This window comes from Mauremys mutica, chromosome 7 (genome assembly GCF_020497125.1).
Source record: "Mauremys mutica isolate MM-2020 ecotype Southern chromosome 7, ASM2049712v1, whole genome shotgun sequence".
Taxonomy (NCBI): Eukaryota; Metazoa; Chordata; order Testudines; family Geoemydidae; genus Mauremys; species Mauremys mutica.
The window spans coordinates 53,593,925-53,619,265 of record NC_059078.1 but is presented as its reverse complement, the minus strand read 5'-3'; the positions used below and the strand labels follow the sequence as shown (position 1 = coordinate 53,619,265).

Sequence of the window (25,341 nt, the reverse complement as noted above, 5' to 3'; positions counted from 1 at the left end):
GGACCTCATCACGCAGGACTTCGGCAGACTCCGCCATCCGAACCTGCAGTCCCTTCATCTTACAGCTTGGTGCCTGCGTGGTTGACCCACGCAGAGAGGGACTGTTCGGCGGCAGTACAGCAAGTCCTGCTACAGAGCAGAAAGCCTTCCACTCGCTCCACCTACCTCGCGAAATGGAAGCGTTTTGCGCTCTGGTGTGATCAACGCGGCCTCAATCCCTTCGTAGTCCCTATCCCTACAATCCTGGACTACCTCTGGTACCTTAAGGAGCAAGGTCTTGCGGTCTCCTCCTTGAAGGTGCACCTGGCAGCAGTGTCCGCCTTTCGTCCATCCATGGGAGGTCGGTCCATCTTCTCCAACCAGATGGTTTCCCGCTTCCTTAAAGGCCTGGACCGCTTGTATCCGCCGGTGCGGCATCCTACCCCGACCTGGGATTTAAACCTCGTTCTGGCCAAGCTTATGGGACCGCCCTTCGAGCCTCTGGCCACATGCTCTCTGCTCTACCTCTCCTGGAAGACAGCCTTCCTAGTCGCAATTACATCGGCAAGACGAGTTTCTGAGCTCCGTGCATTAACGGTTAGCCCACCATACACCGTATTCCACAGAGACAAGGTGCAGCTTCGACCACACCCGGCCTTCCTCCCTAAGGTGGTGTCGGCCTTTCACCTCAATTAGGAGATCTTCCTCCCGGTCTTCTTCCCGAAGCCGCACGCCTCACCTCGCGAGCAGCAGCTTCACACCCTGGACGTCCGCAGGGCTCTCGCTTTTTATATCGAGCGCACGAAGCCCTTCCGGCGTTCGCCACAGCTGTTTGTAGCAGTTGCCGACCGCATGAAAGGCGAGCCGGTCTCCTCGCAGCGGATTTCCTCCTGGGTAACGGCATGTATCCGGACATGCTACGAGCTTGCTCGCGTGCCACCATGCCGCCTCACCGCTCACTCGACGAGAGCGCACGCCTCGTCGGCCGCCTTCCTGGCCCATGTCCCCATCCAGGACATCTGTAGAGCGGCCTCACCTGGTCTTCTGTCCACACCTTCGCTTCCCACTACGCGTTGGTGCAGCAATCCAGAGACGATGCAGCCTTCGGCTCAAAAGTCTTACACTCTGCCACGTCTCACTCCGACCCCACCGCCTAGGTAAGGCTTGGGAATCACCTAACTGGAATGCATAGGAGCAATCACTTGAAGAAGAAAAGACGGTTACTCACCGTAGTAACTGTTGTTCTTCGAGATGTGTTGCTCCTATCCATTCCAGACCCGCCCTCCTTCCCCACTGTCGGAGTAGCCGGCAAGAAGGAACTGAGGAGCGGACGGGCCGGCTGGGGTATATATTCAGCGCCATAGCGGCGCCACTCCAGGGGGTGCCCAGCCGGCCCGCCGGAGTTGCTAGGGTAAAAATGTTCTGAAGAGCCGTGCACGCGCGGCGCGCACACCTAACTGGAATGGATAGGAGCAACACATCTCGAAGAACAACAGTTACTACGGTGAGTAACCGTCTTTTCGCAGTCATCCCTGCACGATTCTTTCCTGCTCCAGTATGCATTGCCAAAACTTCCCAAAAGACTGTTAGACAGTGGTTGATTGCACACTGGGATACCTGCCCATAGTGCATCACATAGTGCCTTGACACAACACTCCTGCTGAGTATGCACATGCACAAACTATACACTAATTGCCATGGCTTTATACCAATGTAACTTGTGTAGCATAGACATGGCCTAAAAATCATGGGCTCACCAGAGAGTCTGGCTTTGTTTCATTACAAAAGTTTGTAACCTTGTAATCCTCCTTTTGTCCCATGACTGCAAGGATATTAATTGCCCTGTTCATTTTAAGTAGTTTCTTGCATTGTGTTAATCTCTTATGCTTTAACAATCTGTTCCATCTTGTATTTAGTTGTGATACTTTGGTTACCTTTTCCAGACTTAAAGAAATTCTTTGAAGCTCAAAAGCTTGTCTCTCACCAACAAAATATTTCTTGTATCACAGCTTTCAGCGGTGAGAGTTCTCATCGATGCTATCCACTGAGGGAGACTAGAATTTATAGCTTGTATGGTCATAACCACAGAATTTATTTATTTTTGCAACTACACCTCTGCCTCGATATAACGCTGTCCTCGGGAGCCAAAAAAATCTTACCCCGTTATAGGTGAAACCGTGTTATATCTAACTTGATTTGATGCGCCAGTGTGCGCAGCCCCCCCCCTCCTCGGAGTGCTGCTTTACCGCGTTATATCCGAATTTGTGTTATATCGGGTGGCGTTATAACGGGGTAGACATGTATGTGAAACTGTTTTGCATATTTAACTCTCACTCGATCCCATGATCCGACTCTACTCGTCCAATTTTTGATATGCCCCTCATGGCAGCAGTGTGGGCACATCTTAGAGAATCTGTATTCTCATCCCTGGCATCCAGCATCAGGCAAGAGAGGGAGATGAAAATAACCATTGCTGAGGGTAGCTAGAGACTGCTTCTCTAGCAGTGACTCTTATGAGGCTGCCTCATCATTACCCAGGCTGGAAACACTTGCTTTATCCCCCGGTGGCCTTGGCCTTCTGCTCTCCCACAGAGGGCAGGACTTGGATTTAGCCCCGGTCATGATAGGAAGCACACCACAAATCTTTGCTACCTCGCCTAGTTTAGAAACTTGCTCAGTTAGAACCTGTTGGGATAGGAAGTGCAGGCAGATTGGGGGAGTAGTAAATAACGAAGAGGACAGGTGTGTCAGATTCACAGGATTTGGTCTGTGCCCCAGCCTGGAGTGACCCTTTAATGTTCCAGACCTCAAGGGTCCACACAGTTCTACAGGGCAGGCCTATGGCCTCCACAACTCTGAGCTTTCTGCCCCCAGCAGCAATTCCTGACTCTTTCCATGGCTCCCTGCAGCAAATCCAGCCAAGCCAGACTCCTGTGGGAGGTATGTATGGTACCCCTCAGGGAGCAGTGTTCTCTGTAGGTATTTGCAGTGACACCAGACAACCTTTTAAAAAACAAGGTAACGCTTTAGTAGTCATCTGGCCTACAGAATATGAAAGTCCTGATGCTAGTAGAGGGGAAACCAAGGTTCAGACAGTCCATACTGCTGAAAGCCAGGGCTCTACCCAGTCAAGCTGCCGGTAGAATGTATGTTGGCTCTTTTTTTTTTCTTCTCTTTTGTTTGTCATGTCACCCACACACTCTAGGGCCCCCACATTTATCCTGTTCCTAGGGCTCAAGGCATAACCCTCTTAATTGAGGCACCCATCCATACCCCATTTCTAGAGCTCAGGGTGTAATAAGCAACACTCCTAATAAGGCAGATGAACTTTCCCTGGTGGCCAGTCAGGATCAGGTCATATGGGGACTCCAGCTTCTGCTGGCAGGATGTTGAGGTCTGGCAGCTCTGGAACCAATTCCAGAATACAGCCCAAGATCAAAGAACTTCCTTTTGGACCCCAGTTTATATTGTGAAATTTGAGTCCTGCTTAGCTGTACCTTAACCAATCATTTTACTAAAATATTACGAGATAATTCTTTGACCAATCCTAACATACTGTGAAATAATTCTTTAACCAATCAGACCCCACCACCTTGGTTGATTTAAATCTTGTAAAATTAATTATGCAACAGACAGAAAAAAATCAAAGAACCAGACAGAAAAGGGAGGGATAGCTCAGTGGTTTGAGCATTGGCCTGCTAAACCCAGGGTTGTGAGTTCAGTCCTTGAGGGGGCCATTTAGGGAACTGGGGTAAAGATCTGTTGGGGGATTGGTCCTGCTTTGAGCAGGGGGTTGGACTAGATGACCTCCCAAGGTCCCTTTCAACCCTGATAGTCTATGATTCAGATAAACAATAGAGAAGTAGGGACCATAAAGGCCAAACAGTAGAAGTATAGATTTCATAATCACAACTATTAAACACAGTTTTCTTTAAGGATTTGAAGATCTGTTTCTTTATCTGGTGATGTTGGGTGCTATTAAGACAGGATCGCCTTCTTAATAGCCTGATATTACATTGTTTTAATGTAATTTAGATGGAGTGTGAGGATGTGACTTTCTGCTTCTTGGCTCATGGCTGCTGCTTTCCTAATATGGCTGCAGAAAAAAGCCTCAGACATTGAAGTCAGTCCAGGTGAGAGCTCTTTGGAGGGACAAAGGCCAGCTCTTAACATAGCTACCTGCCACCTTTCCCCATTGTTTTCCAAATCTCTGCTTCCCAGCAGAGGTGGATGTGGCTGGAGGAATCTTGCTTCTGGTTGGTGGTTGCTAGGTATGAATGGCCTGGCCAGTGGCATTTCCATTTGTCTTTTGGACCCTCAATTGAGATGGGTCGCTTTCATCCTGTCTTTAATGGCCAATTCATCCCACCCCAGACAGGTAATCCAAAAACTTCATGCCTTCTGCTTCGCCCCAGGCTCATTTTAATCCTTCTGCACCCACTAGCTAGCAAGCCCTAGTCAGGTAAGTCCCTGGCAGGCATATCATCCATACAATGTTATGGACAATTCCCACTTTGTCACAACAGGTCACTGACACAGAGCCAACTGGGTGCAAGCAAACTGTTCTGACACAGCTAAGTGTAAATGTATACAGCTGGGAGCCAAGAATGTAGGTCAGAAGGGGGAGTTTCTTGGTGTGCTCTGGTGTGACCAGTGCTGGATACAAGTGCTGCACTCTCTGCAAAGCAGGGGAGGTCAAGCTTACAGGACGGGACTATTCAGAGAAGCAGTGATATTGCAAAAGATATGGGGGTCATGGTGGATAATCAGCTGAATATGAGTTCCCAGCACGAAGCTGCGGCTAGACTGGCAAATGTGATTATTGGATGCATACATGGGTGAATCTCCAGTAGGAGCAGAGAGGTTATTTTATCTCTGGATTTGGCACTGGTGTGACTGCTGTGGGAATACTTTGTCCAGTTCTGGTGTCCACAATTCAAGAAGGATGTTGATTAAATTGGAGAGGAGTCAGAGAAGAGCCCTAAGAATGACTAAAGGATTGGAAAACCTGCCTTATAGTGAGAGATTCATAGCTTGGTCCATTCAGACTTGATTACAGTGTGTAAGTACCAGCTGGAAAGCAATTAGTGGTTAATGGATTCCTCAATCTAGCAGAAAAAGGTCTAACATGAGCCAATTTCTCTAGCTGAAGCTAGAGAAATTCAGACTGGAAATAAGCTGTAAACTTTAACAGCGAGGGTAACTAATAATTGGAGCAATGTACACTGACATCACTGACAATTTTACACTCTAGGCTAGATGGTTTTCTAAAAGCTCTGCTCTAGGAATTATTGTTGGGCAGGTCTCTGGCCTGGGTTTACACAGGAGCTCAGACTAGATGAGCACAGTGGCCCCTTGGAATCTCTGGATCTGTGGGTGCTCTCCTCACTCCGCATCTTGGGTACCATTGGTTTCTGTAGTGACTGTGCCTTACGCTATCTAAGGCCATTCTGCCCTACACAGGGGGAGAGGGAAAAGAGCACTAATCATGTTCTGAACTCTTGTTTAAACTGCTCTGTGAAATGTGCAGCTTAACCAGGGCATGTGCTGGTATGTGTTAAAGTTCCAGTTCATAGAATCATAGATTATTAGGGTTGGAAGGGACCTCAAGAGATCATCTAGTCCAACCCCCTGCTCAAAGCAGGACCAATCCCCAAATCCCTAAATGGCCCCCTCAAGGATTGAACGCACAACCCTGGGTTTAGCAGGCACCCCTGCACACGGCGGCTTAGCCCATCCTCTCCATCCTTATTCTCCCCAGTGCGTGGTGTCTTAGCTTATCCCCCATCCATTGATGAGCTGCCAAAATATTAACAGGTTCCCTCCTCCTCACCCCACGAGGGGGTCGTGGCCGCCCCGCCCCCAGACTGCTGCCCCATCCAACCCCCCACGTTCCTTGACGCCTCCCCGGAACCCCTGCCCCATCCACCCCTCTTCCCTGTCCCCTGACTACCCCCTGGTGCCCCATTCAACCCCTCCTCTCATTCCTGATTGCCCCCCGGGACCCCTGCCCCATCCAACCACCCCTTCTCCCTGACCGCCCCTGGAACCCCTGCCCCTGACTGCCCCCCGCCACCCCATCCAACCCCTGCTTCCTGACTGCCCCCCCAGGATCCTTGCCCCCATTCAATCCCCCTGTTCCCTGCCCTCTGACCGCCCCACTGCCCCACGACCCCCAAACTCCCCTGCCCTCTTCCAACACCCCCTCCCTGCCCCCTTACGGCGCTGCCTGGAGCCACTGCGCCGGGACCAGCACCGGCGCCGCGTGGACTGGGCCACAGCTGCGGGGCTGGGCCCCAGCACCGGCGCCGGAACCGCAGGGCCAGGCTGGAGCCGCGGGACCTGGTCCTGGCTCTGGCCGGCGCCTGCGCCGCGGGGGCCGGGACGGAGCCTCAGGGCCGAAGCTGGGGGCGCTCGGCTGGGGCTGGGACAGGACGGGGGGGGGGGGCACTCGGCCCAGGCTGGGGCTGCTCGGCCGGGACCAGGAGCTGGGCCGGAAGTAGCCACAGGGCCGGAGCCAGGGGCACTTGGCTGGGACTGGGCGGGGGCTGGGGGCGCTCGGCTTGGGGGTGCCAGGCTGGAGGGAGCCGCTAAGCTGGCCATACCTGCCCCCCCTCACCCCCCCCCCCCCCGCGGCCCAGTTTACCTGCCCGCTGCTTGTTTCAGGCTTCCTGCGAACATCTGATTCGTGGAAAGCGGGGGAGGAGAAGGGGGGCGGAGCATTCAGGAGAGGAAGGGGAAGTGAGCTAGGGCCCCGGCGGAGTGCAGGAGTTTTTGTTAAATAAAGCCTTTATAGAACCGGTTGTCCTGGAACGACCGGTTCTAAAAGGACTTCTAAATGTAACAACCGGTTCCTGCGAACCGGTGCGAACCGTCTCCAGCTCACCACTGCCCCCATCCCCTGCTACCCTAGTTCACTCCAAAGCATGGCAGCCTAGCCCATCTGCCCTCCCTTCTCCTGTTCCCCCTCCTGTCATCCTAAGTCACTCCAGCCTGGGGGCAGTCTAACCCATTCCCTCTGCTGTCCTAGTTCAGCCAGGCATTTGGCAGCAGGTTGGCTCTTGGGCGGTTAGGGCATGCACCACGGCTCCTTCAGTGATTTTTCCCAAAGGGCTGTTAGGGTGTGACTTCTCCCATGATTCCCCAGGAGTGCCTTTCACAATTTCCCAGTGCATGTTGCAGCAGGGAGCTGAGTCAGGTTCTGTGGGAGAGGTAGACAGGGAAGCACTGCAGCTGAGCGATAGTGTGGCCAGGGGCCACACCTGAAAGTGTCATTAATACAGTTCAGCCAGGCTGATGTGGGAGCACGGACTACAGATATGCTGCTCTCTACTATAGGTAGGGCCCTACCAAATTCATGGTCCATTTTGGTAAATTTCACTGTCATAGCATTTTAAAAAGCTTGAATTTCATGATTTCAGATATTTGAATCTTAAATTTCACAGTGTTGTGACAAGCCATGAATATGTATTTAAAAATGGTGAAATATACATGTGGAAAGCCCTTTTGTCAGCATTTCTCAGACTGGGGGTCTTGACCCAAAAGGGGGTTGCAAGGCTATTGGGAGGGGGAGGTTTGTGGAATTGCCATCCTTCTCTGTTGCGGTCAGAGCTGGGCATCCGGGGGGGAGGGGAGGGCGGCTCCTGGCCTGATACCCAGCTCTGAAGGCAGTGCTGCATGGCGCCAGCAGCAGCACACAAGTAAGGCTGGGAATATTATGCCACCGCTTCACCGCTGCTGCTGGCATTGGTCAGAGGAATGACACCTCTGCTTCTCCATAAGCTGCTGCTTTTTTAACCCTACTGTTGACAAACTAACTGAAAAAGAAAGAAGCACACTATCTGCAACCAAACTAACTACTACCCAGGAACGAATTAATGGTCTAATGACCAAGTAACAAGATTACTAGGGAGCGATATGCTTGTTCCCACTTCCTGCCTGAGATGGTTAGAAGGAACCAAGTGGTAACTGGGGTTACTGTGCCCTTAATGACGTGGGAATGGGCATGTGAGGCCATGCAGGGTGTGTGTACGACCCTCTCTTCCCCCCCCCCCCCCTTGGTCACTGCTGGTGCAAACATTCTGAGCTCCTGTGCTGGGCACATGGACACTGTGAGTGGGATCCACACTTGCAGTAACTCAGAGCTGAGCATGTCCCATGGCATGGTGGGAAAGGCTAGTGCTCTCTAGTCACCATTCCTGTAAATTCTTGTGCCTTCTCTTGTCCTAACACAGTGGTTCTCAAACTTTTGTACTGGTGACCCATTTTACACAGCAAGCCTATGAGTGTGAACCCTCCCCCCCCTTATAAAGTAAAAACACTTTTTTTTATATTTAACACCATTATAAATGCTGGAGGCAAAGCGGGGTTTGGGGAGGAGGCTGACAGCTTGCGACCCTGCATGTAATAACCTCACAACCCCCTGAAGGGTCATGACCCCCAGTTTGAGATCCCCTGTCCTAGCATCTGAGACGTAATGAGCTCACATACATCCCCATGCCTGCATTCCACCCACTGCCTCCTGATTGGTCCCTTCCCCAACAGCTGAGCGACAGAGTGCAACAGAGGGTGCAACAAACATAACTGAGGGCCAGGCGCCCAGCTGTACCAGGCAGCACGTGGAGATGCAGCCGCTGAGCCAGCACTGCCTGGTGGGCTCAGAGCTCTCCTGGCACCCTCACAGCTGTCTGTATCTTGGAAAATTCCTTCCAGTGCTGGGAGTGGAGCCTCAGGCTTGCAGGCCTCTCTCTCACCTCCTCTGAGCATGGATGATGAGAGAGGAGGGAAAATGCACTTTTGGGGAAGGGGGATATGGAGAAAATGAACAGGGTGGGGGTTTCATATATTGCATGTAGTAACATGCATTTCTGTTTCTAACCACGTGCACTGTCAGGCTGTTCTGGGGATGCAGGTTTATGGAAGGGGTTTTGCTTGACATCTGGTGTCGGGCCTGGCTGAGCTAAAACTCACCCCCCAAAGGCTGTTTCAGGCACTGTGGCGTTTTGGGTGCTGAGTTCTATAATGGCGTCGCTACTGAAAGCCTTTTTGTGGGGCAGGGGGGATGTGCATGCCTTTGGGCATCTATTCAGGGACGTCCCATGTGCTGCTGTCCTCTGCAGAGGTGGGGAGTGCTGCCCCCTCCTTCCAACGTGCGTGCATGCATCTGATGATGGAGCTGCAGGTGGGATTGGGGTTGCTCTGAGCGTTATGTCTCCTGGGATTGGTGTTGCAGGAGGGGAAGTTGGTGGAGAAGGACACGTCAACGTGGCAGCTGCAAGGAGAACCGACGGTGCTGATCACCCTGGCACACATCTTTAATCACTTTGCCCCTCTCATGGTGAGTGCTGGCTGCTGGACTTGCATGTGTTCCCCCCTAGTGCTTGCAGGGAGGGGGGACCCACAACTCCTCCTCAGTTTTCATAGCTTGCCTGCTCAGGCAGGAGAGATGACATACTCTGGTATTGGAGAATTCACAGGCCTAGAGTTATTTGTCAGGTAGTCCCAAGTCATGAATGGCCCCTCTCCCATGGGGTGGCAGCTCCCGCTACAGCCTGACTGAGGGAGTGATGTTGCAGAGCGAGTGTGGAGGCTTTGTGTTGACCAGGGTGTGTGCTTGCTGTCTGGTCAATGAACTGCAGAGTGGTGGTGTTAGGGGTGAGATTTGCCCTGCATTGCAGGGGGTTAATGCATAGGCAGCAACTTTCTCTGGCGCCGGTGGGTGCCTGTGCCCCCTGCCCTGACTCCACCCCATCCCCGCCCCTGGCCCTGCCTCCATTCCAACCCCATCCCGAAAGTCCCCACCCTAACTCTGCCACTCCCTGCACCTATTGGATCCCTTCCCAAATCCCTGCCCCGGCCCCACCTTTTCCCCAGTGCACTGCGTTCCCCCTCCTCTTCCCTCCCTGCCCCACGAATCTGCTGTTTCGTGGTGCAAGCGCTGGGAGGGAGCGGGGAGAAGCAGGATGCGGCAGCACGCTCGTGGAGGAGGTGGAGGTAAGCTGGAGCAGGGGGCAGGGCAGGGCTAAGGGGAGCTGCCAGTGGGTGCTGAGCACACACCAATTTTTTTCCTGTGAGTGCTCCAGCCCCGGAGCACCCACTGAGTTGGCACCTATGGGTTAATGGGCTGCAGGGCACACTCTTTTGGAGCCCTTTGTACCCTGAGTTTGGCAGTCGGGCTCTCCATGGGCTCTGCTTTCTTGCTTTCACATCTACTGTGGCCACTTTTGCCTGGCACTTGTCAGAAATGGTATGGTTTCCATGTACTCCTGGAGTGGGCTGGGCTGTTCGTGGCACAGAGCCGGGCATTGCTGCCAGACATGTCATCTTCAGCTTGCAGTAACAGGAATATCCCATGGGCGGCAGTAAGTCACCGTTCCTACCTGACTATGTCCCAGCAAATCTACAGCTTTCCACCTGAGCCTAGACCCTCTGTCTAGTGCTGAGAACCCATTCTTTGCTTCTGTTTAGTGCTGCTGCTGGCTAGAGCTGCTGATCACAGGCTTTCTGTTTGCAGTGCAAAGTGTACCTGGTGGAAGATGTGCTCATGAACTTCCTGCTGAGCATTCTGGAGCAGGGAGGGTCTGTGGAAGCACATCCTCTCATCCAGCAGCTACTGGATCTCATGTGGCTTCTCATGGAGGTGAGTTGCTCAGGCACTTCCCCCTCTCTTTTAACTCTGCATCCCCTTGGTACTCTGTGACAACGGGCAGGTGTGAGGATCTCGGTTGGGTCCTGGACTTCCTCATTTGCCCATCTTGTCTGCACTCTGCACTGCATGGTTTAACAGCTGAGTTGGTTTCTTGCCACCATCCCCCAAAGCAGCTTTGCCTGCCAGCTGCACTCCCTTAAGAATGCAGTACCAGCATCTGGTGCCCTGGTACTGCATGCCAGGCCCTGGCTACAGTGACTGCAGGGAGGGAGCTGGGAAGAACTAGATTTATAATTAGAAATTGCTGGCCATAGTGAGTTTCTCCTCCCACCCAGAACCCAGTGACCAGGTCATAGAATCATAGAATCTCAGGGTTGGAAGGGACCTCAGGAGGTCATCTAGTCCAACCCCCTGCTCAAAGCAGGACCAAACCCAACTAAGTCATCCCAGCCAGGGCTTTGTCAAGCCTGACCTTAAAAACCTCTAAGGAAGGAGATTCCACTACCTCCCTAGGTAACCCATTCCAGTTCTTCACCACCCTACTAGTGAAAAAGTTTTTCCTAATATCCAACCTAAACCTCCCCCTCTGCAACTTGAGACCATTACTCCTTGTTCTGTCATCTTCTACCACTGAGAACAGTCTAGATCCATTCTCTTTGGAACCCCCTTTCAGGTAGTTGAAAGCAGCTATCAAATCCCCCCTCATTCTTCTCTTCTGCAGACTAAACAATCCCAGTTCCCTCAGCCTCCCCTCATAAGTCATGTGTTCCAGCCCCCTAATCATTTTTGTTGCCCTCCGCTGGACTCTCTCCAATTTATCCACATCCTTCTTGTAGTGTGGGGCCCAAAACTGGACACAGTACTCCAAATGAGGCCTCACCAGTGCTGAGTAGAGGGGAACGATCACATCCCTTGACCTGCTGGAAATGCCCCTACTTATACAACCCAAAATGCCATTAGCCTTCTTGGCAACAAGGGCACACTGTTGACTCATATTCAGCTTTTCGTCCACCGTAACCCCTAGGTCCTTTTCTGCAGAACTGCTGCCCAGCCATTCGGTCCCTAGTCTGTAGCAGTGCATGGGATTCTTCCGTCCTAAGTGCAGGACTCTGCACTTGTCCTTGTTGAACCTCATCATATTTCTTTTGGCCCAATCCTCTAATTTGTCTAGGTCCCTCTGTATCCTAGCCCTATCCTTCAGCGTATCAACCACTCCTCCCAGTTTAGTGTCATCTGCAAACTTGCTAAGGGTGCAGTCCACACCATCCTCCAGATCGTTAATGAAGATATTGAATAAAACCGGCCCCAGCACCGACCCTTGGGGCACTCCACTTGATACCGGCTGCCAACTAGACATGGAACCATTGATCACTACCCGTTGAGCCCGACCATCTAGCCAGTTTTCTATCCACCTTACTGTCCATTCATCCAGCCCATACTTCTTTAACTTGCTGGCAAGAATACTGTGGGTCCTTTCAGTGTTAACAACCGTCCCTTGTGGAGAGGGAAAGGCCGAGCTGCTACTAGGGAACTGGGAAGAGAGGAGGAAGGAGTTTGGTATTCTTGACCTCTGAAAAGCGATTTCTGAATCGGACTTTTCTAACTTCCCTAACTGTAAATAAACTCCGATGTTAATTATTTAAATTCCTGCTTCTGTGACAGTAGAACTGTTACTCTTGATTAAAATTCTTTGAAAATAACCACTGTTTAGTAATACTTCTGTAATTATAAAGTTCCCTTCACTGGAGTGGCCGGGGCTACCTGGGAAATGTTATAGACCATGACATTGCATTGGCTGCAGTGGCAACTAGTGTCGCACCATTGCCCTCTTAGTAGGGTTAATGAAATACAACCCATCCTGTGGCCCAGGCTGAGCCAGGCCAGGAGGTTGTGCCCCTTCCTGGGAAGTGTCTGAGCTAGGCTTTGGCAGGCATCTCCTGGGAACCCCTTTCTGAGAGTACCCTGGTGGGTCTAAACCCAGAATTGGCAGAAGCAGCCTGGCTGCTGATCTAACTTCTCCAGAAGATGTAGGGAAGAGACTCTTTTGGGTAGCTGGGGTCAGGCTTGCATAGGGTGTCCAGATGTCCCAATTTTATAGGGACAGGCCCGATTTTGGGGGCTTTTTCTAATATAGGCACCCTAGACTTGCAGGAGTTCCAGGATCTTGCCCACCCCTGTGGTTGCACCTGGCTAGCAGATGGCTGCTACTAGCCCTCATCACTGTTGGTCAGATGCTGCAGTGAAATCTCCTCCTCCGCAGCACGGATCCTCCACCTGCCCTGGGTGGAAGGTCTGGGAGGCAGGGACACGGGCCGGGGGCTGATCTCAGCCCTCCCACCCCAGGCAAATGGAGGGTCCGTGGCGCCCCACGCAGCCCAGGCTCCCCGGCCAGATTCCAGTTGCTGGCCTGGCCGAGCGGGGAGGCCTGTGGTGAAAAGTCTGCTTTCAAAAAGTGGGAGGGCCATTGCCCCCTGGTCCCCCAGTTCTGGCACCATTGGGGCTATGCTGGGCCAGAGGTGGCTTTGCATTCCTTGACTCGGGCTGGTTTGTACCTGAGGGCTGCTGCTGGCTGGTTCCAATAGCTGCAGACTGCTGATGTGTTAGAATGCCCTGGCATGCCCTGGGGTGTAGGTGCTGCTGTCCCAGCTCTTGGCCATCTCGGGGTTCCTCCTGTGCAGGGAAATCTCGGGGTGGGGAGGAGTGTGAATCTGAGAATTGGGCCCTCTCTCTCTAGGACTCTCTTATGTTATGACTAAGCAAAAGCCAGGAGGGAAGGTAATGCCTACATGTGCTCTGTACTGTGAGATGCCTGGTTCATATCACTAGTGTCTGGCTGCAGTATGGGGTCACATACAACCCAAGGGACTCCACTCTTTCCTGCATAGGCAAATGCCATTTCCGTGTGTTCAGCCAGAGGTGATGCCTCTCTTGGTCCTGATTGGTTATTTCTTAAATAACCAGCCCTCCCAATGTCCCCCCAGATGTCGATTTCTATTGAGTGTTTCTCTTACTCTCTCTCAGGATTACGAGGTTCATGAATGCCTCAAACAGCTGCTGATGTCCCTGCTGCGGGCTTACAGGTTCTCTCCCATCATCCCAGACCTGGGTTTACAGGTGAGTGGTAACTGAGAGTGCCTGAGAACAATGACTAGCCAAGGATTCATCCTTCCCTGGCTTCAGGTGTCCCAACGCAGGGAGTGGTCTGGAGTCGGACAGATTTCTGCACCAGAAGGGACCACTGTGCTCATCTAGTCTGACTTCCTGGATAACATGGACCTGCCCCAAAATAACATCTAATGCAGGTCTTTCAGAAAAACATCTAAACCATTTCAGTGATGGTCCCTATTGTATTCCATTGAGGGTAATGCATGTGCGCCTGGAGCCAGAACTTTTTCAAAGTAGTAGTGTTTGTCAGTCCACGCATGCGCCTCTGTGTTGCCTCGTGGTTTTGCCCGAGGCAATAAAGGGAAGGGTGGACTGACTGCATCTTCAGTTTCTTCTTACCACTGCATGGTCTGAGTTGGAGTTTCTGCTGTCCTCTTGTCCTTGGTGACACACTTCCTGGAAAACTGTTTTTATTCTTTAATTAGGAATTCAAATGTTTTGTGTAATTTTGTTTTTCAAGGTTTCATAGGGCTAATAACTGGGGATGCTGCTCCAGTGGTTTTCAGCCAAACAGTCCTCAATGCCCCCACCCCCCAGCATCTGCATCTGGGTACTGAATGAAGTCAGGATCTTCCATGGTTTTTGGTAGTAATTTTCTTTTGGGATGCCGCTTTGGCCTCTCCTACCAAACGATCCTCCCCACCCAGGTCTGGGTATTGGATTATGAGTAAGAGGCCATGATTCAAAGTCTGTGCTTCCTACCCTCATTTGTTCTCCCTCAACGATGAGCACCAACACTATCTGTACTGTTTGGGGGACGCCCACACCATGGCCAGCTGCAGGTACTGTCTCTCCTTCCCTGCCACACATGGGAAGGCAGAGCCCTCCGCCTTAAGAAGCACCTCATGGAGGTTGCCACAGGGTGGCAGTTGGATCCTGAGTGGGGAACAAGACCCCCAACACCCTCTCTCCCCCCGGTCATACACCAGCCTGAACAATCCATGAGTGCACTTCTTACCATGGAGCCCCAATCCAATGTCGCTGGTTCCAGTATTATGGACCCCGCAGTGGGGCCTAGCCATGAATCACGGAAGCATGCACATAAGCATGGAAGTAAGTCTCCTTCCAGATCTAAGAGAGACACTGTGCCATCCATGAATTCCGGCCAAGGGGGAGCACCACAAGACCGACAAAAGACTGCATTGTTCGCCGGATCTGCCGGTACTGGTTATGGACCCACACACCCTGGCATCGGTTCTAGTGAATTGCTGGTCCTGAGACAGGGCCTGTTACCAGCTCCAGTCCCATCCATAGACCTGGTACTGCTGACTGGGGAGACTTGGAGATGCTCCTGGACCTCATGAACTGTTCACCCTGGAAAGGATGACGTCTCTACGTGCTCTGGTACTCTTATCTACCAAGGGAACTCTGTCCCCTGCATCTGATCTGCCACCTTCTGGCAGTGTTCATGTAACACACCCCATTCTATCGGCTCCATTGGCACGAGATTCTGGTTCTTCCTCTGAGTCTGAGGATCCGGACGTTACCCATGGCCTGCTGCTCCAGTTTCAAAAGCATGACTATCAGATTGTTCCAACGTGTAACCTTTTATGTTGTTTAAAGTACATTTAGTGATGATGATGTATGACATCACTGTGGGTTCTGTTCTGGTGGCTAAAATCTCAAGTTCAACAGAGTTACCTCTGCCACTTGTTTCAGATCTAGAGCTTCTAGGAATATATGAAGATAAAGGAAAGTAACCCATACAGTCACAAGAACAATGTCCAATATCTTTTATCAATTTTATTATAGTTACCACAAAGTTATGACTATCCAAGCATATATAAATCCTAAATATATCCATGCATAAATTATAGTGACAGTCATACTTGCAACCTCCTAGACAGGGTTAGGGTGTGGTAGGTTTCTCATTGATTGAGCATCAGTAGAGGGATGGTTCCTGCTGGAGTTTTCCCATAGGGAGCTCAATTTTTCCCAATCTGGGCACCCTCTTTTATAATATATATCTCATACCCTGCACATGTGCGTGAAAGTGTCAACCCTCTCTTTCCTTATTTATATTGTGTCCCCCTCATAATATTGTTGTACCCCATTTTCTATAGGTTGTGTATAGTTAATTTTATTCTCATTAATATTGATGCACAATCTGTATCCTGTGGTTAAGGGAAAAATGTCCCTCTAGAGTGTTTTGTGATCTAAAATTAAACTTATGGCTAATTTTTCGCAATATCACCCCTTGGCACATCTATTCCTGTAATTTTATGGCATTGAGTTACTCTTTTTGGTTACTTATGTCAAGCATAACTCCTAAGGCCTAAAATGGCTAAGCTAAAATCTTACAGGTCTGTGGGCCTTGCATTTCAGCCCTCCTTACTTAGATACCTAATACATATTTATCCCTTCTAACTACTGATCAATCTTATATTTCTATAATCCTAACATCACACAGCACATGATAAAATAAAATAATTGGCTATAGATGGCACCATAACAATTCCCTCACTTACCTCAGCCCAGGAGCCACAGGTACCCGACTCCCTGATGTTGCAGTGGTGGTACCAGGATTAACCAGGATACCTCAGGTTGGCCATATTGGGGCTTTTGGCCCCAATATTTGCCTTCGGAACTGTCCTGTTCAGCATGGGAGGATTCTCCTGTATCACTATAGAATCATAGAAGTTTAGGGTTGTAAGAGACCTCAGGAGGTCATCTAGTCCAACCTCTTGCTCAAAGCAGGACCAACACCAACTAAATCATCCCAGCCAGGGCTTTGTCAAGCCGGGCCTTAAAAACTTCTCAGGATGGAGATTCCACCACCTCCCTAAGTAACCCATTCCATCCTGTTCTTCTTTGAGTAGAAGTGAGAGAAGGTGTTCCGCCTGCCAGGGCCGTGCTGCTCCTTTCTCTGGACGGGGGTGTTAGGATATAGATATTCAGGCCTGTCTGCAAGGCCTATACTTTAAGAATTTAGGTGTATTCTTATCACTTAGTTAGTTATAGAGGTATAAAAGAGAGAATCAAAATCACTGTCTGTGTAATGGCCTTCACTTACTGTGACAGGCTAAGGCCTTCAGCTAAGATGTAGTTAGGCAGCCATAAGCTGGAAAGTGTATGGTCACATCCTCACATTCCAAAGTAGTCACATTGAAATAAGGTGCTATTGGCCTATTAGGAATACAATCCTGTCCTGATATTCCTGTCACCTCCAGAGAATGGGAAGAGCCTAGAAGATGTAAAAGGAAACTTAGTTTGATCGCATCCTGTCTGGCAAGAACTCACTTATCAATAGACACAGTTGGAGAACCCTTATGTCTGTATAGATGTAGTTGTGAAATCCTCACTTCTGTATTGTTTTGTATGTTTATTTGCATGGTCTCTGTCTGGTTCTCTAATTGTTTCTGTCTGCTGTATAATTAATTTTGTTGGGTGTAAACCAATGAAGGTGGTGGAATATAATTGGTTAAATAACCATGTTACAATATGTTAGGATTGGTTAGTTAAATTTCAGTAAAATGATTGGTTAAGGAATAGCTAAGCAAAACTCAGGTTTTGCTATAGAGTCTGCAGTCAATCAGGAAGTAAGGGGGCAGAAATGGGAACTGGGACTGGGAATGGGAGAATTGGGATCATGTTTTGCTAAAGGGGGGGATGGGAACAGAAACAGGGACACAGACAAGGCTCTGTGGTGTCAGAGCTGGGAAGGGGGACACTAAGGAAGGAAACTGGAATCATGCTTGCTGGAAGTTCACCCCAATAAACATCGAATTGTTTGCGCCTTTGGACTTCGGGTATTGTTGCTCTGTGTTCATGCGAGAAGGAACAGGGAAGTGAGAGGGTGAAGGAATAGCTTGTCCATGCTGTTGGCTGAATTTGCCTGCGGAGTGACCCAAGCATGGATATGGCCATGAGCACAGGATCATGCTAAATTCCAAGTGTGATGTTGCACTCCATATGTTTTATGGAAATAGGCTTATGAGTGTGAATATGATGTAACTGGAATATGCTTTATGCAAAAAGTCTCTTGTAAGGTATCATAATGAAGGTTATAAACTACTGAATATATTCCTCCTATTTGTATGCATGTATCATTCTTGTATCTGAAGCTAGAAATATGAAGTATAACTCTGAGGTCCTATTGTAATTATGCGAAGTGTGGGCCATTAATGGTGATTTAGAATCTTGATGGCTTCCATTGACCCAGACAGTTGGTTGTAAATTGTTTGTTTACCTGAAAACCTTCCTGTGTACCCAGGAAGAATGGAGACTTACCATGACATGTGACTGTCACATGATGCTGGAATCTATCATAATCCTTGTACTTTTCCATTGATGAGGCGGTGACAAGCACAGACAAAAGATTCCCGCCTTGTGCCAAAGCTATAAAAGGGGGTGAAGCAAGACAAAAGGGGCTGCCAGTCATGAGAGAACCCCTGCTTACCACCTGAGATGTCTGCTGGATCAAATAAAGACTGTACCAGGGGAAGGGATTGGGCCCATACTAGGAAGAAATCTAGTCTGTGAAAGAAGCTTATTGGAACATCTCTGAGGGTGAGATATTACCTGTAACACTGGTCTACAATTTTTGAGAAGTCGTCTGCTTCAGAGATAAAATGTGCTATTTGTTATGTATTTTGATGTGCTGAATTCAAATATGACAATTAAAACAACTGATTGGCTACTGTTTCTAAGATATTTAAGTTTTTACATTTTATGTCTATGTATATTGTGTAGATTGTAGAGTTTTAATCATAAATTGTAAACCTAGGTCTTTTCATGTGTTTATGGTTGCTTTACATGATAATATTTCACCTGTCCTGTTTATGTAACACTTTAAAAATCAGCAAAAGGGTTATCTAACTAAAATTTATTATGAAACAAAAGGCAAAAAACTATTATGTACATAGTTTAGTCCTATTCAGTGTCTACTTGGCGCTTCTTGGCTTGTCTCTTGTATTCATTAAATGGAGCATCTCTTGTCACTGTCCAGCAATAGTCTGCAAGCATTGATGGGCTCCATTTGCCCTGATAGCGTTTCTCCATTGTTGCAATGTCCTGGTGAAATCGCTCGCCGTGCTCGTCGCTCACTGCTCCGCAGTTTGGTGGAAAAAAATCTAGATGAGAATGCAAAAAATGTATCTTTAGTGACATGTTGCAATCAAAGCTTTTGTATGCCTTGAAGAGGTTTTCCACCAACAACCTGTAGTTGTCTGCCTTGTTGTTTCCGAGAAAATTTATTGCCACTAACTGGAAGGCTTTCCATGCCGTCTTTTCCTTGCCACGCAGTGCATGGTCAAATGCATCATCTCGAAGAAGTTTACAAATCTGAGGACCAACAAAGACACCTTCCTTTATCTTAGCTTCACTTAACCTTGGAAATTTTCCACGGAGGTACTTGAAAGCTGCTTGTGTTCTTCTTCGAGTGATTGCTCCTATGCATTCCATGTAGGTGTGCGCACCGTGCGTGCACAGTTCTTCGGAACATTTTTACCCTAGCAACTCCGGCGGACCGGCTGGCGCCCCCTGGAGTGGCGCCGCTATGGCGCTGAATATATACCCCAGCCGGCCCGTCCGCTCCTCAGTTCCTTCTTTCCACCCGTGACGGCTAGTAGGAACAGTGGAGTGTTCCCTTACCTCCACAGCCCTAGCGCTCTCAATAGTTCTAGTGTATATAGTTGTTAATAGTTTGTTAAGTTTCTTGTTAAAGTTGTATAGTTAGTTGTATAGTATAGTAGTTAGGGAATTAGAGGGGTTAGCCCTCTTCTTCCGCCCCGGTGCGGGCTTATCCCCGGAGCACCGGGATTCAAGCCCTGCGTGGCTTGCCAGCGGCCCATGCCGGTGAGTGACCCGCACGACTCTTGCCTTCGCTGCCTCGGAGAGTCGCACAGGTCAGATAAGTGCCCCATTTGTGTGGCTTTCAAGCCTCGTACGAGGAAGGAGCGGGACTCTCGTTTAAAACAACTCCTTATGGAGTCGGCTCTCAAACCTCCGGCACCAGCTCCGGCGGCGCCAAAGCCGGCCTCCGTGAGCAGCGCACCGGCAGCACCGAGCCGCCCCGGTGCCGACACGTCTCGGCACCCTGCACCGAAGACTCGGCACCGCTCGCTCTCTCCGAGGAAGAAACAAAAGGTGCCGAAGACAGCCACTGCGAAACAGCAGCAGAAGCCGTTAGCCCAGCCGCCACCGACTAAAACGGTACAGGCTGAGGCAGTGCACAAGAAGTGCACCGGGCCGTTGACTCCGGCACCAGAAGGGCCGTCGAGTCCGGCACCGCCCAGCTCCCCGGTGCCGACCGAGGAAGAGCTGAGGCTCCCGTCCACGCCGGAGGCGTTTGCGACGGCGAAGGAGCTGATCGACCTCACCGCTGATACGGGCCATCAGCTATCGGCACCGCCGGTGCGGACAGTCAAGTCCATTGGAAAGCCACTGATGATGCGCCCTCCCTCTCCTGGCGGCCGAGGTGACCGGAGCGCTATGATCCACTCTCGCTCCCGTTCTCCCTCTAGACGGCGGTCGCCAACGCACCGGGGCCGATCCGCACGACGGTCAACTTCGAGACGCCGCTCCCCGTCTCGTCACCGGTCGCAGTCCCGGTACCGCTCACAATCGTGGTACCGGTCGCACTCCCGGCGACGCTCCAGGTCCCGGTCGCCAAGTCGCCGGCACCGCACCAGGTCCGGCTCCAGGCATCGCGGCCGATATCGAGAATCACGCAGCCGCTCACGGCACCGCCGCTCGCGATCGAGGTCTGACTCCCGGCACCGCCGGTCGAGCTCCCGGCGCCGCGCTTCACGCAGATCCCGTTCCCCTACCAGACCGCATGACGACCGGCACTGTCCGGCGGCACCGGAGAGGCAGTTTACTCCGGCACCGGACGTCCGCCCGGGATCCGCAACGGCTCCTCCCTGGCCTTCAAGAGAACCCTCAGTTGCTTCCCCTGAGGGTAGTGCGGTAGACTTCCGAGCGGGGTCTCTTCCGCAGGACCATGGACCTCAGCAATGGGGGTTTTGGGTGCCCTGGGCCCAACATGAACAGGGGCCTCCCCTTCCACCGCGGCAGCCAGGCTCAGCGCGTTCGGTGCCAGAGGCCACTGTCAGCAGGCCACCCCCGTCTCCAACGCCACAGACCGCTGCTCACGGTACACCGTTGGCGCAGGAGACACTGGCACCGGAGCGCCCAGACGCGGAGCCAGCTCCTGAAGAGGTGCTGCCAGGTCACTCCTCGTCATCCTCTCCCGACGAGGCGGTGGCAGGGGCATCATCATCAGAGCCCCCGCCTATTGACCTCAAAGCGCACCAGGACCTTCTCCGGCGGGTTGCGAAAGCCATCAATCTGCCCATCGAAGAGGTCCAGGAGGTCGATGACCCCATCATGGATGTCGTGGGAGCAGACGCCCCCGTGAGAGTAGCGCTGCCGTTCATCCGCACAATCCAGCGGAACAATGCCACCATCTGGCAGTCGCCTTCCTCCGTCCCTCCCACGGCACGCGGAGTAGAGAGGAAATATTCTGTACCGCCTAAAGGGTACGAATACCTTTATGTGCACCCGACTCCGGACTCTTTGGTAGTCCAGTCCGTGAACGACCGGGAGCGTAACGGACAGCCTGCCGCTGCGCCGAAGTCAAAGGAGTCCAAGCGCATGGACTTATTGGGGCGCAAGATTTACTCGGCGGGCGGCCTCCAACTCCGCATCGCAAATCAAATGGCCCTGCTATCCCGATATACATTTAACATCTTGGGATGCCTGGGAAAATTCGCGGAGCTGACCCCGCAGGACTCCCGCCGAGAATTCTCGGCGCTCCTGGAGGAGGGCAAGCTGGCCTCCAGGACCTTAATTAAGGCAGCGGTCGACTCAGCGGACTTGGGGGCCAGAACTGTGGCGTCCGGTGTGACCATGCGACGCATTGCGTGGCTGCAGTCGTCCACTTTGCCGCCGGAGGTACAATACACCCTCCAGGACCTCCCTTTTGAAATGCAGGGCCTGTTCTCGGAAAAAACTGACACGAGAATTCAGACCCTGAAGGATGGTCGAGTGGCAATCTGCACTTTGGGGATGCATATGCCGGCCACTCAGAGGCGTCCGTTCCGGCAACAGCCCTATCGGCCCGTGCCACAGGCCAGGTCTCGGCCATTTAATAATCGCAGGGCCCCATTCCGCCGCAGACCATCGGGCGGGCGGCGTAACCAGTCCCAAGGCTCGTCCAAGGCTCCTCAAGGCTCCAAGCCGACCTTTTGATGGGACGCCCGAGGACGGCGCACCACTCTCACCCCAGGATCCATCCCCTTTGTTTTCAAGTCGCCTTTCCCGCTTCCTCCAGGCGTGGCGTTCTGTAACATCGGACAGCTGGGTGCTCAGCACCATCCAGCACGGCTACCGCCTACAGTTTATTTCGCCCCCTCCCTCCCACCCACCTTCCCCGTCCCTCTTCAGGGACCCCTCTCACGAGCAAGTCCTCTTATAGGAGGTCCAGTCTCTATTGAGCATGGGTGCCATCGAGGAGGTGCCTCCCTGCAGGCGGGGCAGGGGATTCTACTCCAGATATTTCCTCATCCCCAAGGCGAAAGGAGGTCTTCGTCCCATCTTAGACCTCTGGGAGCTGAACAAGTACCTATGCAAGCTCAAGTTTCGGATTGTAACCTTGGGGACCATTATCCCTTCCTTGGATCCGGGAGACTGGTTTGCCGCCCTCGACATGAAGGATGCTTACTTTCATGTGGCAATTTACCCCCCCCACAGACGCTACCTGCGCTTCATGGTCAACGAGGCCCATTACCAGTTTGCAGTGTTACCCTTCGGCCTCTCCACCGCACCGCGGGTATTCACCAAATGCATGGCGGTCGTGGCCGCGGCCCTCCGTCATCGTCAAATTTACGTGTATCCATATCTCGACGACTGGCTGATTCGTGGCCGCACCCAAGAGCTGGTGGCGGCTCAGGTGTCCGAGATACTGCATCTGTTCCAGTCTCTCAGCCTGCTCGTCAACACCGACAAGTCCCACTTAGTTCCGACACAAAGAGTGGAATTCATAGGAGCCGTCCTCGACTCCAATCTGGCCAGAGCCTGCCTCCCTCGGGCTCGGCACGAGACGTTGGCCTCCCTGATACGGACACTGCAGGCCTTTCCAACGACAACAGTGCGGTGCTGCCTGCGTCTCTTAGGTCACATGGCAGCGTGTACGTTTGTGACCGCGCACGCAAGACTGCGACTTCGCCCATTCCAAATGTGGCTGGCATCGGTGTACCGCCCTCAGCGCGACCCCATGGATATGGTGGTGGTGGTGCCGAGTCCCGCTCTCCAGACGCTCACCTGGTGGCTGGATCCGGTGACAGTCTGCGCAGGGGTTCCGTTCCGCCCTCCTCGCCCGTCGATCACCCTGACCACGGACGCGTCGGCGCTGGGATGGGGGGCTCACATAGGAGACCTGCACACTCAAGGTCTTTGGTCGGCCCCGGAGCTCTCCCTCCATATCAATGTCCGGGAGCTGAGAGCGATCCGTCTGGCGTGTCTCGCCTTTCGGACCCACCTTCAGGACCGCTGTGTAGCGGTATACACGGACAACACCACAGCCATGTTCTATGTCAACAAGCAGGGCGGAGCTCGATCCTCCCCGCTTTGCAAGGAGGCGATGCTCCTCTGGGATCTTTGCGTAACCCACTCGATTCGCCTCGAAGCGTTTTTTCTACCGGGAGCGCAGAACACGTTAGCCGACCGTCTGAGCAGGTCCTTCACCTCCCACGAGTGGTCCCTTCGCCCAGATGTGGCTTACACAATCTTCCAGAGGTGGGGGTTTCCTCAGATAGACCTCTTCGCCTCCCGGGCCAACAGGAAGTGCCAAAGGTTTTGCTCCTTCCAAGGTCAAGCTCCAGGCTCCCTCTCGGACGCGTTTCTCCGGCCATGGTCGGACTCCCTCCTCTACGCGTTCCCCCCGTTTCCGCTCGTCCACCGAGTGTTACTCAAGCTTCGGAGGGACAGGGCCCGCGTAATACTCATCGCTCCGGCCTGGCCGAGACAGCACTGGTATACCCTGCTGCTCGAGCTGTCGGTTCGGGAACCCAGTCCCCTTCCGCTGTGGCCGGACCTCATCACTCAGGACCTCGGCAGGCTTTGTCACCCGAACCTGCACTCGCTGCATCTTACAGCTTGGTTCCTGAGTGGTTGACCGACGCAGAGAGGGGATGTTAGGCGGCGGTGCAGCAAGTTCTGCTGGAAAGCAGGAAGCCTTCGACGCGCTCTACCTACCTCGCGAAGTGGAAACGCTTTGCGCTATGGTGCGACCAGCGAAGTCTTAACCCCTTCTCGGCACCCATCCAGACCGTCCTCGATTACCTCTGGTACCTGAAAGGTCAAGGTCTCGCGATCTCGTCCCTGAAGGTGCACCTGGCGGCTCTGTCAGCCTTCCGGCCAGCTATAGGAGGTCGCTCTGTCTTCTCCAACCCAATGGTAGCCCGCTTCCTTAAAGGGTTAGACCGTCTCTACCCTCAGGTGCGTCCGCCTGCTCCGACTTGGGACCTGAACCTGGTTCTTGCCCAGATGATGGGGTCACCCTTCGAGCCCTTGGCCACGTGCTCTCTGCTCCATCTTACCTTGAAGACGGCTTTCCTCGTAGCGATCACATCCGCCAGACGAGTCTCGGAACTCCGCGCCCTGACGGCGGGACCCCCGTATACCGTCTTCCACGGGGACAAAGTGCAGCTTCGGCCACACCCGGCCTTCCTCCCCAAGGTGGTGTCGGCCTTCCACCTCAACCAGGAGATCTTCCTCCCGGTCTTCTTCCCGAAGCCGCACGCCTCACCTCGTGAGCAACGGCTCCACACCCTGGACGTCCGCAGGGCCCTCGCTTTCTACATCGACCGGACGAAGCCCTTCCGGCGTTCGACCCAACTGTTTGTAGCGATCGCAGACCGCATGAAAGGCGAGCCGGTTTCCTCACAGAGGATTTCATCCTGGGTGACGGCCTGCATACGAACGTGCTACGAGCTTGCTCGCGTCCCCCCGTGCCGACTCACTGCACACTCGACCAGGGCACACGCCTCGTCGGCCGCCTTCCTGGCCCATGTTCCCATCCAGGACATCTGTAGAGCGGCCACCTGGTCTTCAGTCCACACCTTCGCTTCCCACTACGCGTTGGTGCAGCAGTCTCGAGACGACGCAGCCTTCGGCTCCGCAGTATTACATTCCGCCACGTCTCATTCCGACCCCACCGCCTAGGTAAGGCTTGGGAATCACCTACATGGAATGCATAGGAGCAATCACTCGAAGAAGAAAAGACGGTTACTCACCGTAGTAACTGGTGTTCTTCGAGATGTGTTGCTCCTATCCATTCCAGACCCGCCCTCCTTCCCCACTGTCGGAATAGCCGGCAAGAAGGAACTGAGGAGCGGACGGGCCGGCTGGGGTATATATTCAGCGCCATAGCGGCGCCACTCCAGGGGGCGCCAGCCGGCCCGCCGGAGTTGCTAGGGTAAAAATGTTCCAAAGAACCGTGCACGCGCGGCGTGCACACCTACATGGAATGGATAGGAGCAACACATCTCGAAGAACACCAGTTACTACGGTGAGTAACCGTCTTTTTTGTCAATGGCCTTGACAAA

General features: G+C 52.4%; 1 protein-coding gene across 5 annotated transcripts in view; it reads left to right on the top strand.

Annotated features, from left to right (window-relative positions):
* The window catches only part of LOC123375041 (E3 ubiquitin-protein ligase RNF123-like), a 252,084-nt gene that overhangs the window by 48,097 nt on the left and 178,646 nt on the right, over window positions 1–25,341 (top strand). For all 5 annotated transcript variants that reach the window (XM_045025605.1, XM_045025602.1, XM_045025604.1 and 2 more), the window contains 3 exons: window positions 9,212–9,316; window positions 10,493–10,618; window positions 13,649–13,741. In XM_045025605.1, the coding sequence (XP_044881540.1) occupies window positions 9,212–9,316; window positions 10,493–10,618; window positions 13,649–13,741 (324 nt within the window). The remainder of the gene's footprint in view (window positions 1–9,211; window positions 9,317–10,492; window positions 10,619–13,648; window positions 13,742–25,341) is intronic.